The 15,661-nt window shown below is 36.4% G+C and overlaps 1 protein-coding gene across 5 annotated transcripts in view; it reads left to right on the top strand.

Annotated features, from left to right (window-relative positions):
* PDE3A (phosphodiesterase 3A) overlaps positions 1 to 15,661 on the top strand; it is a 326,710-nt gene that overhangs the window by 286,340 nt on the left and 24,709 nt on the right. For all 5 annotated transcript variants that reach the window (XR_008663571.1, XM_055318766.1, XM_055318764.1 and 2 more), the window contains exons 10-14: positions 6,503 to 6,614; positions 11,495 to 11,608; positions 11,750 to 11,949; positions 13,797 to 14,000; positions 14,695 to 14,850. Coding sequence is in view for 4 of the 5 variants with exons in the window: in XM_055318766.1 (XP_055174741.1) it covers positions 6,503 to 6,614; positions 11,495 to 11,608; positions 11,750 to 11,949; positions 13,797 to 14,000; positions 14,695 to 14,850 (786 nt within the window). In the remaining variant the exon portion in view is untranslated. The remainder of the gene's footprint in view (positions 1 to 6,502; positions 6,615 to 11,494; positions 11,609 to 11,749; positions 11,950 to 13,796; positions 14,001 to 14,694; positions 14,851 to 15,661) is intronic.

Here is a 15,661-nt window from a genome sequence, read left to right on the forward strand (position 1 = left end):
ATTCAGCAAAAGAAAAGTAGATACAGGCTCTCAAAAGAAGAAAGTTGCCTAATTATAATTAGTAATTTATTGTGTAAAATTTTTTCTGTTTTTTAAACCTTTTTTTTTTTTTTTTAGGGAGGGAGGGGCAGTGGATGAGGAAGAAACAATCTTAAGAAGGTTCCACACCCAATTCAGAGCCCAGTGTGGGGCTTGATCTCATGACCCTGAGATCATGACCTGAGCCAAAAGAGCCAAACACTTAACCAACTGAGCCCTTAAAACTTCTGAATATTACAGTGCTTAGGTCTTATCAAGAGTAAGATATCGTGCAGAAATACATTTCCTTCCATTGCTGTAGAAACATATCTGTGTTTTAATATAGAAAACACCTTTAAGTATCACAAGAAGTATAGAATATGATCTGTTGCTACTTAACAAGACTTTTTGTATTTTTTCCTTAAACCAGACTTACTTTCAAGGCTTCCCACATTAAAAAAAAAAAAAAAAAAAAAAAAAAAAAAGTTTCCCTGAGGGAGAAAGAAAACACAGAAATTAAGAAGTTGAACATGTTTGTTCTTAATAAATAAGACACTGAATTTGATCTATTATCAAACACCTATCAGAATACATACTCAATTAAGGAGGATTATGTAATAATACTTGTCAGCTTATTTAAAAATGTTTCAGGGGTGTTTTCATAGATGGAATAAATATCACTGCAGAGATACTAAAGACCACCAAACTTACATAAGACTTAGGTGAGAATTCAAGACCCAGATTAATTGGAGCAATGAACACCTCCCTGGAGAACACCAGAAGAGAAATCACGTATTGTACTTATTTCTACTTGGTGCATCAGGAGAGATAGGCTTTCTTCAGACATCTCAACAAGTCTCGGAGTGTGGGGCTTCAGGGTGAGGATTTCTGATGCATGAAGGTTTGAAGGTAAAGGACAAAAGGGACTTTTCCTCTGTTTTTCAGTTCTACAAACACAAAGTACTAGTGTTCCAGAAGAAAAGTTATGTTCCTGCCTTATAGGGACTAGTAGGGAAATTAGATATGGGTCAAAGTCATGACAATTCAACTTGCTACATACAAAAGAAATGTGCTAAGATGATTGATGGACAATGAAATTCAAAATGATGACAGTCTATGTAGCATATAGTTGCCTCTGCTAGATTTTCTTCCGACCACAAACACCTTGAGGACTGGAATGATAGCCCTTGCACTTTTACTAGGAGTTAATGGTCCCCTCTTTCCTCCTTTAACTTCTCCTCAGTTCTAAGCAACATCTTTTAAAATATATTTTTTAAGATTTTGTTTATTTATTCATGAGAGACACACGGAGAGAGGCAGAGACATAGGCAGAAGGAGAAGCAGGCTCTCTGCAAGGAACCTTAATGTGGAACTCAATCCCAGGAACCTGGGATCACAACCTGAGCCAAAGGCAGACACTTAACCACTGAACCACCCAGGTGCCCCTAAAATGGTTTTTTCAAGATTTATTTTTTGTTAGAGAGTGCAAGTAAGCAAGGAAGGGGAGAGACAGAGGGAGAGAGAAACTCAAGTGGATTGTGCTGTGCACAGAGCCAGACTCAGAGTTTGATCTCCCAGCCCTGAGATTAGGACCTGAGCCAAAACCAAGAGTTGGACACTTAACCAACTGCGCCACCCAGGGGCCTTGAAGACAGGTATAATGACAACTATTTTTATCCAGTCTACCTTAGTCTCACACCTCAGGGCTCCTCCTGGGAGGTTTTATATCCCACTTTCTGAAACTCCTTGTAGACTATGTCTCTGAGGGAGTGATTTTACATGAAAATATTTCTGTAATGGTGCCCTGGAAGAAGAGGTGGCAGTGGGCCAGGAAGACTTCTTTTTTATTCTTTTTTATTCACTGCAGAGTGTGGTTCCTATAAAGAGAAAAATTTCACATGTTCTGTATTTAATCCGTAGATCACAGACCTCCCCTCCACAAGCTCTGTGACTTAATCTCCTCAGTAACTTTGATGCAAATAATGTGTCTAATCTCTGTTCTTCAGAAGAAGAAACTATAGCTTAAAAGAGCCTATACCATTTATCTGAAGTCATAGGGTAGATTTTAGACATATGATTTGAATGCAGATGTAGCCATATCAGAAATCCATACTTGTAGCCTTTATTTACCTTCAGCAGTTTCTCAGCACGCCCATAAAACCCATTGACTTATTCTGTCTTCAAACACTCTGAACAGAGAGCTGGAGCCAGTAGAAAAGCGGTTATTCTAACAGCTTTTTAGCACTAGTGACAAAATAGCAAATACTATATTTGCTATACTAATACAAGTCCCTCTATACCTAGTTCCCCTTGAAGTTCTGGGAGCTGGGGGTGACACTTGACCAGCTTTGCCACAAAATATTTTTAAGAGTCCTGGATAGGAGTACAGAGCAGAAAGATGAGATATAATGAACAATTAGATTGCAATAAAATTCACTAATGTGTTTTTCTTCCAGTCACCTTCCAGAAAGAAATACATAGCTACATGAGCCTTAGTATGTCACTGTTTATCTTTCCAATTTACAAAACATTGAACTTTGAGAAAATGCAGTTTTATTTGTCTTGCTGAGTAGAACTTTATGGGTTTTCTCTTTGATTTAAGTTTATAAGCACAAAATCATGACATTTTCACTGTGTGAAAGGCATACTTTTTTCACCTTTAGTAAGACTGTGGGACAGCTGAAATGAATTAACTTGAACATTCCGAGAAATCACCTTTTGGCTGAAACTACACAGAAAAAGTCCTACTTCAAAAGATTTTTAAAGAGACATATGTGCAATGGAAATGACTTTTCAGTCTCAGTATACTGACTGCCTTCTTGATGATTATCATGTTTATTTTAACAAATTTTAAAGGACATGGTTCAAGTTTGGAAATAGTACTTACTTTTTCCAATTACCAATATTTACCGGATTAATGGTATCTTTGTGAGTTTAAGTTATTGGTGGTTGATTCTTTAACAGCATGTTGGTGAAAATTCTCCTATTTTAAAATCATACTCTAAAATATCCTGTTGTCTTAATCTTTTACGTGTTTAAGGTAATAGTAGAAGAAAACCTCAGTTATTTACAATCCTAACAACATTGCTTTTCAAATACTAGTGGTACAATTTGCAGCAGTTTAGAGTACAAAATCTGAAGCCAAAAGGCTTGGCTTGAATTCTGGTTCTGATAATGTTGTCAGATGTGTGATCTTGGACAAGTCACTGAAGTAATATGCATAGTTAAATCCATTAGGTATTTATAAACAAAAACTCAAATATAGACCAAAGCAGTAGTAAATAGGAGATAACAACAACAACAACAAAGAAAACCTAGCTTGAAATATTACAGAAATCATAAACTTCACTTTCTGTTGCCTTTGGAGGGAGGGTGTTTGTGGGGCGAGGGAGAGAAGAAGAGAAAAGGAAAGAATCTCAAGCAAACTCCATGCCCAGTACAAGCCCAATGCTGGGCTCAGTCTCACAACCTTTAGATTATGACCTTAGAAAATCAAGAGTCTGATGCTTAACCAACCGAAACACTCAGGTGCCCCTGTTGCATTTTTAAAGGGAGGAGATAGGCATTATATGTTATGCACAAAAAGGACAAAATTTAAATGTACTTGCCATTCAGAGTGAAGATAAGCATTGAGAAGTTAATGTACACAATATAGAATCTGTTCCCAACTTAACTACGGTAATCCTTTTAAAATATAAGTCAGACGGGGTGCCTGGGTGGCTCAGGTCATGATCCCAGGGTTCTGGAATGGAGTGCTGCATCCACTCCATGCTTAGTAGAGGTTCTGCTTCTCCCTCTCACTCTGCCCCTCCCCCTGCTCAGATTCCTTCTCTCTCTTTCAAGTAAATAAAATCTTAAAAAAAGAAAAAAATAAGTCAAAGTCACTTCCCTACTCCAGTCACTACCTCCAGTCAGTGGCTCTCTACCTCAGATAAAAAATATTATAATGATCAGTCTGGCTATCAAACCCCAAGATTACACGGTGCCTCATTCCACTTTGCCATTGCTAACTTAAATTCTACTCCTGTCCTCATTCATTCTGAAAGCCGAGCTGGCTTATTTGCTATTTCTTGAGTACAGCAGGCATACCTCAGGGCCTTTGCACAGGCCTTTTTTCCTGTATAGAAAATTTTGTTCTTAGATATCCATGTACCTCAGTCTATGTCTCCTTCACTTCTTTGCTCAAATGTCACCTGGATATGCCTACTCTAACCACCATACCTAAAAAAGCAAATTCTATACCTTCCCTATCCAGTCCTCCATGCTTGTTCTCCTTTTTCTATATTACTTACTACTTTCTTTTTTTTTAAAGATTTTATTTATTTACTCATAAGAGACTGTGGAGAGAGAGAGAGAGAGAGAGAGAGACAGAGACACAGACAGAGGGAGAAGCAGGCTCCATGCAGGGAGCCTGATGTGGGACTCGATCCTGGGTCTCCAGGATCAGGTCCTCGGCTGAAGGCGGCGCTAAACTGCTGAGCCACCCGGGCTGCCCCTACTTACTACTTTCTATCATAGTGTATACTTTACTTATTATATCTGTTGTTTACTGCCCTCCCCTGCTAAATAGACTATGAGCTCTCTGAAGGAAGAGATCTTTGTTTTGTTCGTCTGCATATATGCCTCATATGCAGAAGAGTATCTGGCATGTGGTGGGCACTCAATAAATGTATACTGAATGAATAATTTTTTGGTTATTCAGCCTAAATAGGTAAACTGAGGCAAGCTCAAAATTGTCAGAAGGATGAGTATATTCAGGAATAGCAGAGGAAGTACAATTTAGGATGTGCAAACTGTAGTTGCGCTCACTACAGTGAGTCTCCTGAGGGTTTGGGGTATTATGGGCAGGGATTGTATAGAGGGGTAGTTCAGTTAGAGTCAATTAAAATCAAAAACAAATGGAGACCAGGTTTGAAATTGCTTGAGTAGACAAAACCAGTGCAGTCATACAAGCAAAGCTCAAGTCAGCTTATTTTGCCAGACCAGACCAATCTGGATTATTCCTTGTTCATGCCTCTGGAAACTATAAGTACAACTTCCTTAGGTTGATACAAAGCAACTCCTGATCAACTCCATACCATTTAAGAAAATTCCAATGTTACTACTTTTCTAAAAATTGGTCATTTATAGGAAATCAGTCTCTCGGACCTTGAATTTTGTTTTTCTGAGGGCACGTGCATGAGATTTTTTTGTTTCATCTCCTCCAGTTTCATTTTAGATTGAAATTCCATTATAGTTTTATATAGAGAGAGGCATAATACGTAGACATAACATATAGACATATAGTTTTATATCATATATAGACATATATGATAAACACTGAGTACATAATTAAAGGAATATTATTGAATTTAAATAGATTTAAAGTCAGTAACAAAACATAGAAATTTAGCTAAGAAACAGCATACAACAGATTGAGAAGAAATATTTCAAGACAACTTTAAGAAGAGATGCAGATAACAAAAATGATGAGGGCAGCCCAGGTGCCTCAGCAGTTTAGCGCCGCCTTCAGCCCAGGGCCTGATCCTGAGAACCCAGGATCGAGTCCCTTGTTGGGCTCCCTGCATGGAGCCTGCTTCTCCCTCTGCCTGTGTCTCTGCCTCTCTCTCTCTCTCTCTGTCTGTCTCTCATGAATAAATAAATAAAATCTTTTTTAAAAAAATGACGAGCAGTTCTTTCTTAAAGTCTCCTGAGTTCTAACCAACACTGTGCCTTTGTGACTTGCTGTAAGGCCACTTGAAATGGGTGCTGCACTCGGTTCTGCCATGTGAATAACCATTCCCCTTCCCATTACCTTCTTCGGTGCCTTTATCACTTTTTTCTCCTTCATTTGCATGTCAAATACACCAACTACGTAGGTAGATATTCACTGGATTTGGGTCGCTAGAGCTGTGAATGCAATTGGAAGGAGAATAAATATTTGGAAGAGAAAGAGAAAACAGGGAAGGAAGAAATAATTTAGATGTTATTTATACTGCATAAGAATAAATCAGTTTTTTCTATGTATTTAGTCCAAGTAACCGTTTTTCTCTCTCTCATTCTTTCCCCTTATCCTTCACTAAGTTACAGCTCCGAATCCCTTATCTTCTGGAAAGATTAAAAAAAAAATTAATCCAAATTAAAGCTTTCTCTCATTTGTTAGTGATTATAGTATGTCTATACAATGAACGCTTTAATAAGTAGGATTCTCTAGTAATTGATATCACACACAGTTAAGTGCCTTGACATGTTTCTCTAATGTATACTGTTGTTTAGGTTGGTTGTTTCCTTGGTTGTATGTCCCCATCTTTAAAAACAGATTAAATACCCCTTATGGTCAGGGGCTATAGGGGCTAGGCACATAGAGTTCTTCAATACTCACTTGACTTCTTGTTCCCAATAAGTGTGTCCTTGCTGGCCAGGAATTTTTTGTTTTAATTTTTTTTCTTTTTTGTGTCTAATACACACAGGGATGTTTTATAAAGCTTTGCCTTTCTCTTTATAGGTATCATACAGACTTTTTGAAGACATGGGTCTCTTCGAAGCTTTCAAAATTCCAGTTAGAGAATTTATGAATTATTTTCATGCTTTGGAGATTGGATACAGGGAAATTCCTTGTAAGTATAAGTTATCTGTGAAATAATGCTTTTCAAATTTGCCGAATTTGCAATGGGTAATGGGTTATTGAATCATTGGCAGCTAGCAGAGGACTACATATAGTAAACACTGGATGTGGCCACATGGTACAGTGATTACAAGGTTATAGCCTGTTTCAGAATCCCGGATCCTTCACTTCTCTGCTGTCAATGACCATAGTCTTACTTCACCTCTGCATGCCTCATTTCTTAATCTGTAAAATGGGGCTCATAATATCAGCTTCATAGGATTGTTATGAGGATAAAATGTGGTAATAAATCTAAAGGGGTTATAATAGTGCCTTCATGTAGTAAGCCAGTTTAAGTGTGTGCTTTATAAATAATGAAATGTTAAATTTATTACTCATTTTATAATATACTCTTCTTATTGGGTGAATTCAACTTTTGTTCTGGCAACTGCAGAGTTAAATCATGAGCTCTTGACATGTTTTCAATATAAGAAAAACCTGGCTGGGGTAGAGGGACAGGTGCATAATAGTCTAATAATAAAATGGAACAAAAGAGGCACCTTAAAGTGATTGTGAAGAAATTATTGGAAACATTTTAAAAATCAGATAAATGTGAAGACCAAAGGAAGAGATACAACCAAGTCTTCAAGTTTATGAACTTTAAATATTATGAGAATAATTTTATTTATAATAATGCAAAGTTTAAACAGAGAGGAGATGTTAAATTTTGAATATGGAGCATTTCTGGTATCATCTGAATATGAGAGTAAAATCACCATACATGCTAAAAAAATATATAGAACTGAAGAAAATGTGCAAAAATCAGGGAATGCAGGGAAGGGAAGTTGTGGAAAATGTGCAGAAATCATGGGGTATTTTTAAAAAATAAATGCATAGCAAGAGAAGTAGCCAGATGTCATACATTGATTGAAGCATGCCTTAAATACGTGTCGTTCAAATCATGTTTTAAGTTATAAATTTGCTTTTATACACCTTAGGGGAGGTGTATCTCCCATGAGGGAGATAGCAAAGTACAGATATTTCCAGAAAGGAGTTGTACAGTGATCCATTATTAACATTGTTTTTCAAAGTGGCATTCACATGCTACATGAGAATGAAAATACACAGCTGATAGTGTGTGATAGGAGAAAAGAACGAAGAATTGGATCTACAAATGAGATTTGTTGGAGAATATGGGACCAAAATGCAGACAAGACAAGACAGTGGGTGTAGAGGAGAAAGGAGCTTAAGAGTACTGGGTCTCTTGGAAAAGTCTGGGGCAGCCCAGGTGGCTCCGTGGTTTAGCGCCACCTTCAGCCCAGGGTGTGATCGTGGAGACTCAGGATCAAGTCCCGCATCAGGCTTCCTGCATGGAGCCTGCTTCTCCCTCTGCCTGTGTCTCTGCCTCTCTCTCTCTCTCTCTCTCTCTCTCTCTGTCTCTCATGAATAAATAAAAAAAATCTTTAAAAAAAAAGAAAAAAGAAAAGTCTGGCCAGTAGGGCCAAGGAAATTGACAGAGAAGTGAAAAAGGGGTAGTTTGAAAGAATCTCAAACAAGCCTTGCTTTCTTAATACCATTTTCCCAGGGCACACCCTGGTTGGATGCCAGTGATTCACATAAGTGTTACTGATTTTTCAACAGCTAGTCATCAGACTAAATTTACAAATTGTTATATTTCCAAATGTATTTCAGTGACATGATCAGCTATAGCCAAGTCCATTAAGTACCAATTGATATAATAACTACTAACTTTTCTCTAGGCAGTATGTCATAAAATCATAGGGAAAGTTGATCAGTACTTAAGTGTAAAAAGAAGTTTCCAGTTTCTAAATTTTATTCTTCATTTTTATATTTTCTTATTTTACAACCGAATAGATTTTTTTTTCTGAAATAGTGGGTTCTTCATTCCATGTGAAAATAATTTGTTACAATAAACCTGCTTGCTCTCTTAGGAACCCTAGACACTTTCTTGTATAGGGAATTCATTTATATCTTCTCACAGAAAAGTTTTAGCTTGACTGGTGATCCCTTTTTAGTGATTTTTGCATGTGGTAGTGTTATAACTTCAGATTAATTTAGATATTTATTAAAAGCTTTGTTTATCATCAATTATAGTTATCTTATACAAAAATTTGTTGTATGTATCCTTACTTTAATATCTACTCCTAGAGAACTATATTTCTAATAGCTGTGTCTAAATAAACCCATACCTAAATGAAAAAGCCCAAAATGGGATTAACTTTAATATGACAATGACCTAAAATACTAGAAACTAAACTTTATTATACTTTTAAGCACACTTTTAACAATTTTTAAGAGAAGAGGAAAATATAACAGCTTTTAAATTTTTACCCAGAACCCTTACTAAAATTTGAAGAATCTAGATTTAAAAATAGACACATTTGTAGGTAGGTAGATATTTCATGGAATAGCAGTGGGATGAGGTATAAATATAGGCAATTCACTGATAAAGATATGATGCCGACTATATATTTGTTCAATAAAGATTAGGATAAATTAAGGTATAATTGATACCCAGTTGCCTAGAGAAATAAATAATGTTCATTGTCGTTCACAGTCCCTTTCAATTGGGCATATTGGCAAGTAAAGAAGATAAATCATCAGGTCCTGTTCATTCATTAATTCAAAGTTAGTTTTGAGAATGCTTCTTCTATTTTCAGAGACTTTCATCTCTAAAATATATTCTTCCTAAAATCATTCATTCTTGTTATTGAAGTTGGAGAAATGAAGAGAATGGCAGTGATGAGAATAATTTTGTTCCGTGTTTAGTTCAGTTCAATTAAGCTATATGTCATGTGCCCACCAGTTTTTAAACTAGACACCGAGGTGGCATGGGACAAGCTAGAAAGGCAAAACTATTTTAGTATTTACTATATTCCAAAGGCAAAAAGTGTTTAAAGTGTCACTTCTCTCTAATACTTTTCCAAAGGAGTATAGACAGAATTTAAATTGAAAATCTAAATCTATAGGGCGAAAAATTTTACATTTAACTCCAGCCCTCCTTCCTTGCTAGCTCACTTCAACTCTGTTCTTGAGGGAAAAGAAGGTTGAGAAAACAAGTGTATTAAGACAGAAAAGGGAGATGGGTAGACTGTGGGAATGAGATGAGGCATGTTATGTGTGTGTGTGTGTGTGTGTGTGTGTTGACAGAGGGGCAGAAGGGCAGAGAGCCTTGCCAGATGGGTGAAAAACTATCAAAAGAGTTGGGGGTTTGTCCAAAATGCAGAGATGAAGGAAGAGGGATGATAATAATAAAGATAGCTCTGATACCATTCCTTCTCCCTCTCAGGTGCCTACTGTGGCTATGAGAAGAGGAATTTTTAAGCATATATTTGTGTAGGGAAATAAGCAGCATCCACCTGCCTTCCTTCTGTGTGCCACTAACACCAAAAATGTTGGTTTTTTTCTGGGGCACCTGGGTGGCTCAGTTGGTTAAGCGTCTGCCTTCAGTTCGGGTCTTGATTCAAGGATCCTGGGAAGGAGCCCTGATCCGGCTCTACTCTCAGTGGGGAGTCTGCTCCCTCTGCCTGTCCCTGCCCCCACTCGTGTCTTTCTCTCTCTTTCTCAAATAAACAAATAAAATCTTTTTTTAAAAAAATCTTAGATTTTTTTCTTTCTTCCCTGACCAGAGAGACCAGATGTTCTCTCCAATTCCCATTATCATTATCACTGTTTTCTCTTTTCTCTTTCTCTGTTCAGTATTATTCAGAGATGTAATCTACTATATTGGAAGAGATTGTATTATGTAGTTGGTTATTGGAAATAGAGTATGTAAAGTTAGCATGCTTAAGTATAGCAATCAATGAAATATTGTGAAGGTCCAGTAAACAAAAAAGCTTGAAAGAATTGCACCAGGAAAAGGTGAGCCAAGAACGCACCAGGCCGTTAGTCATAGTTCAATAGAAGCTGAACTTCATGTATAAAATAGACCCTCTTCCCATGATAATGATGTTGTAACTAGAAGATTTGGTTTTCCCATAGATTTTGCTCTTCTGAGTGATCCAACTCCTACATTAATGTGCAAGGAAGTTTTTATTTTTCTCTTCAGATACTTCCTAGAGCTGTATTGCCATATTAGAATTTTTAGATAAGAGAACATCATTGATTGTGGCTTTCAATTCTGCTTTATGAATTTAACATATATGTATATAATTATTATTTTTTACCAGTGTTTTAAGTTGGATATAAAAGAATAGTACTATGTTTCATTCACAGAATATATTTGCATGCTATTACCAGATATGAAATATTGAGTGGTATAGACCATTGGTCTGACCTAGTTGAAGTATGTCATGGGTCTTTCTTTATTCTGGTCCTCTGCATAATCTTATACAGGGGCATGGAAATAAGTATAAGGATAAACATCACAGTGATTGCACATAGTGAGCTTTTTTTTTTTTTAAGATTTTATTTATTTATTCATGGAGATGCAGAGAGAGAGAGGGGCAGAGACACAGGCAGAGGGAGAAGCAGGCTCCACACAGAGAGCCTGATGTGGGACTCCATCCAGGGTCTCCAGGATCACGCCTTTGGCTGCAGGCGGCGCTAAACCGCTGCGCCATCAGGGCTGCCCCATAGTGAGCTTTCTATGGATGTTAGGTTTCTGGTAGATTCTGGACAGATTTTTTTTCCCTTCAGACATCTGCATGCATAATGAACATTATGTGTGCTTCCCACCCCCCACCCCTGGTAACTATGAATATTATGGAGTCATGGAAGAGTAATCAAAGAGCATTTATCCTAGAAAGTTTGGCTGCCTTTCACTGGGGTATTAAAATATTAAGACTAAACTCTTTATCCAGTAGATGGCACTCTTAGTCCTTGGACCCCAAAGTTCACAAATTAATGACTTTTCCTTTGCATTGGTTACAGATCATAACAGAATTCATGCCACTGATGTTTTACATGCTGTTTGGTATCTTACTACACAACCTATTCCGGGCCACTCAACTGTGATTAATGATCATGGATCAACAAGTGATTCAGGTACGTATTAAGTACATCTGTGCTCCCTTGTTAACTGGTGGGAAAGGTTGGGAGGAGAAGCATTTCTTTAAAAAAGGAGGTCAAAACAAATAGTATCAGTTTAATACTTTTAAATTTTTCTATTTAATTTTCTCTTCTCAGACTCTGACAGTGGATTTACACATGGACATATGGGATATGTATTCTCAAAAATGTATAATGTACCTGATGATAAATACGGATGTCTATCTGGAAATATCCCTGCTTTAGAGTTAATGGCACTGTATGTGGCTGCAGCCATGCATGATTATGATCACCCAGGAAGGACTAATGCTTTCCTGGTTGCAACTAGTGCTCCTCAGGTAAATCTTTCAATTTTGATTAGAAGAAAGAATTCTATTTAGAGATTTTTCCAAAGAAAATTAATTTTCTAAGTTTGACTTACAGTGGGGACCAAATGAATATGAGCCAAACTATATTTAGCCCTAGGGCAGAATTCTTAGAGACCAAGCTAATTTTGAAAAGATACCGTGTTTGTTCCAGGATATTAATGGCAGCTATGCAACTTTATTACCCATGGGAATCCCTTCTCAGTTTTCTTCTTAAGAAGAAAAACTAGTTGAATCCATATTAATGAACCTTCTCAACAAAGAAAATCCAACCTATACAAAAGTGCCTTTTGAAACTATTAAAGAACCAGATCTTTCTTGAACTTTTAATTTTGCAAGTCGTCTTTGTATATAAATCCCATTCCTTTGAAGTATATTCATCATAACAACTGTGATTCTTATGACATTTCTATTGGTTAGTAGGATTTAAGCATCAATTTATTTCACTCATTTGAGGGAATTTTTTTTTTACCTAAATATAGTATTCCAAAAACAATAACTTTTAAGAAGTCCATTTCCTTATATACTTCAATTTAGGTCAAAAATTAATCACTGAGTATATCAGACCTCCATCTATACAATGAAATTCAGTAAGTTTCTCCTTGATTTAATTAGTTGGTTCTGTGTTGCTAAGTATTCTGAGATCCTGTTTTTCTTTCTAAGTGATCTAGAAGTCAAATCTCATACGTTTTTTTCTTATTTTTTTGTCTTTTACCCATTTCTCATCCATTTCCACCTGTTGTAGAGACTAGAATTTTCTTCTAATCTATATGCAATAAAAATATCCTGATTTTTTTTCTTCCCTGACCACCTACTTTAACTTATTTCTGCATAGCCTCATATAGCGGAATTATTTTCCCTAAAAATGGGCAAATCATTTTGTCAGCACTATTTATCATTCATATTTTCCTACACATTGTGTGCATTTTTACTTAGTTCAGTTTAAGTTTTCATGTGCCTTGTCTTTCTTTTTTATCCTTCTTTCTTTTTTCCCTGTATTGTCTATCTACCACACTAGTCTTCAAGCGATGTTTAGGTAACTTCCTCTTGTTTTGCGGTATCCCTCAGCATTATTCGGGAATTCCAAGCAAGTATATATTTATTATATACCTTTGATTACTAGTTGAAGGGTGAAATCTTCTCTGGCTGCTTGTAGGGTGAGAATGTTTTAAATTATAAGCTCCAGGTATCCCTGGGTGTCTCAGTGGTTTAGCGCCTACCTTCGGCCCAGGGCATGATCCTGGAGTCCTGGGATCCAGTCCCACATCAGGCTCCCTGCATGGAGTCTGCTTCTCTCTCTGCCTGTGTCTCTGCCTCTCTCTCTCTCTCTGTGTATGTCTCGCATTAATAAATAAATAAAATTTTAAAAAATAATAAAATAAAAATAAATGATAAGCTCCTCAGGGAGTCCATTCATATTTATTAGTTATATGTGCTTAAGAATCAGTCTTACTCTAGATGCAGAAAGTAACTGAGTTACCTCCTAGGGATTTTCATGCATTTTCATTTTTTAATAGTTAAATTCCTGTGCAAAGAAATTTGATAAAAGCTAGCTCTAAACCCCTCATTTGCAGGAGTTTGAAATAAACTTTCAGGGAAATGGACTTCATCTTACAAAAAAAGGAAATTTTAACCAAGAAAAGTAATCAACAGTCAGTGTAATTATAGTATGGAATTTTTCTTAACCAACAGTCACAAGATTACATTTGTATGTTCCATGAAAAAAGAGGATCCTGAAAGCTTTACCTGTTATGTATTTTTATGATTTTTTTTTTTAATTTAAAAGTTGAGCCCTTCAAGTTTTTTCTTTTTTTGCCCAGGCGGTGCTCTATAATGATCGTTCAGTTTTGGAGAATCATCACGCAGCTGCTGCATGGAATCTTTTCATGTCCCGGCCAGAGTACAACTTCTTAGTTAACCTTGACCATGTGGAATTTAAGCATTTTCGTTTCCTTGTCATTGAAGCAATTTTGGCCACTGACCTGAAGAAACACTTTGATTTTGTAGCCAAATTTAATGCCAAGGTAACTAGATTTGTACCAGTCTTCATTTTATGACCATATTGAAAGATGTCATGGAACCAGAGTGTGGAACAAAACTTACTGCTTTCACCTCTTATATGTCAAATGTGAAAATGAAATGCAATGAAATGTTTAACCAGAAGCAGATATGTGGGCATTGGTCCCAATCTAGAAATCTAAGAAGTTGAGGTTCTGTCTACATATATTTTATAGTTTGTGGTGCAGAGAAATAAAATTCTCACTGTCATTATGTTTTTTGTTTCATTTAATTAGCTCACTATGGTATATACTAACATAAATTATCTGGCTACTGCCGGATAGGTCAAAACCGGGAAACAAAATTTCATATATCTAACCTAAATGTTAGGTAACATAAATACCTAAATGTTAACTTAAGAAAATTTCTTATCATTTGTAGCTATATTTATTCATGGATAATTGGTAATTATCAATTTTAAATAGCATTTATTTTCAGTTCTATAATTAATAATTTTACCTATCATTTTTAATTTTATTTTTCTGATGAGCTATTTTACTATTATGCAAGCCAATAACATTTTAAATAGCTAAGAAGTTTCTAATTTCTTGGTATTCTGATTTCTACATGTTAAGAAGATAATAAATATGTTGTTTATTCTTTTATACAAATTTTCCTTTCATTGAGGCAAAACATATTTTACCTTTGCCCCTCAAACAGGTGAATGATGATGTTGGAATAGACTGGACCAATGAAAACGATCGTCTACTGGTTTGCCAAATGTGTATAAAGTTGGCTGATATAAATGGGCCAGCTAAATGTAAAGAGCTCCATCTTCAGTGGACAGAGGGTATTGTCAATGAGTTTTATGAACAGGTAACTATTTTAAAAAATTTTTTTAAACATTTTATTTATTTATTCATGAGAGGCACACACAGAGAGAGGCAGAGACATAAGCAGAGAGACAAGCAGGCTACATGCAGGTAGCCCAATGTGGGACTCAATCCCGGGACTCCAGGATCATGCCCTGGGCCAAAGACAGGTGCTCAACTGCTGAGCCACCCACACATCCGGTAACTATTTATCTTAATCCATACTTAGGCTGCTCATAAATTCGCAAAAGCTGTGGAAGTGTGATTGGTCCTTTATATTCACACTAACATCAGAAAACTCAAAATTCAAAGAAAAAGTTATTTGCAAGTATTGCAGGGGGTGGAGGTGGGGGCAGGAGAAGGTGTTGAAATAATGAAATGATGTAGACATTAGGAAGACCATTGACATATTTTTTAAATAAATTTATTATAATAGATGCTCATTTAAATGTATATGGATGACTTACATCAGATTATTTACTCTTAATAGTCAATAATAGCAGCATATGAAAAAACTTTAAAAATAGGCATTTTACTTGACATCATTATGTCAAATCACTGAAAACTCTATCACAAAACATAAGCATGGGGATCCCTGGGTGGTGCAGCGGTTTAGCGCCTGCCTTTGGCCCAGGGCGTGATCCTGGAGACCCCGGATCGAATCCCATGTCGGGCTCCCGGTGCATGGAGCCTGCTTCTCCCTCTGCCTATGTCTCTGCCTCTCTCTCTCTCTCTTTCTCTCTCTCTGTGTGTGACTATCATAAATAAATAAAAATTTTAAAAAAATATATTTTAAAAAAAACCTGTTTTTAAAA

Source organism: Nyctereutes procyonoides, unplaced genomic scaffold, assembly GCF_905146905.1.
Source record: "Nyctereutes procyonoides isolate TBG_1078 unplaced genomic scaffold, NYPRO_anot_genome, whole genome shotgun sequence".
Lineage (NCBI taxonomy): Eukaryota > Metazoa > Chordata > Mammalia > Carnivora > Canidae > Nyctereutes > Nyctereutes procyonoides.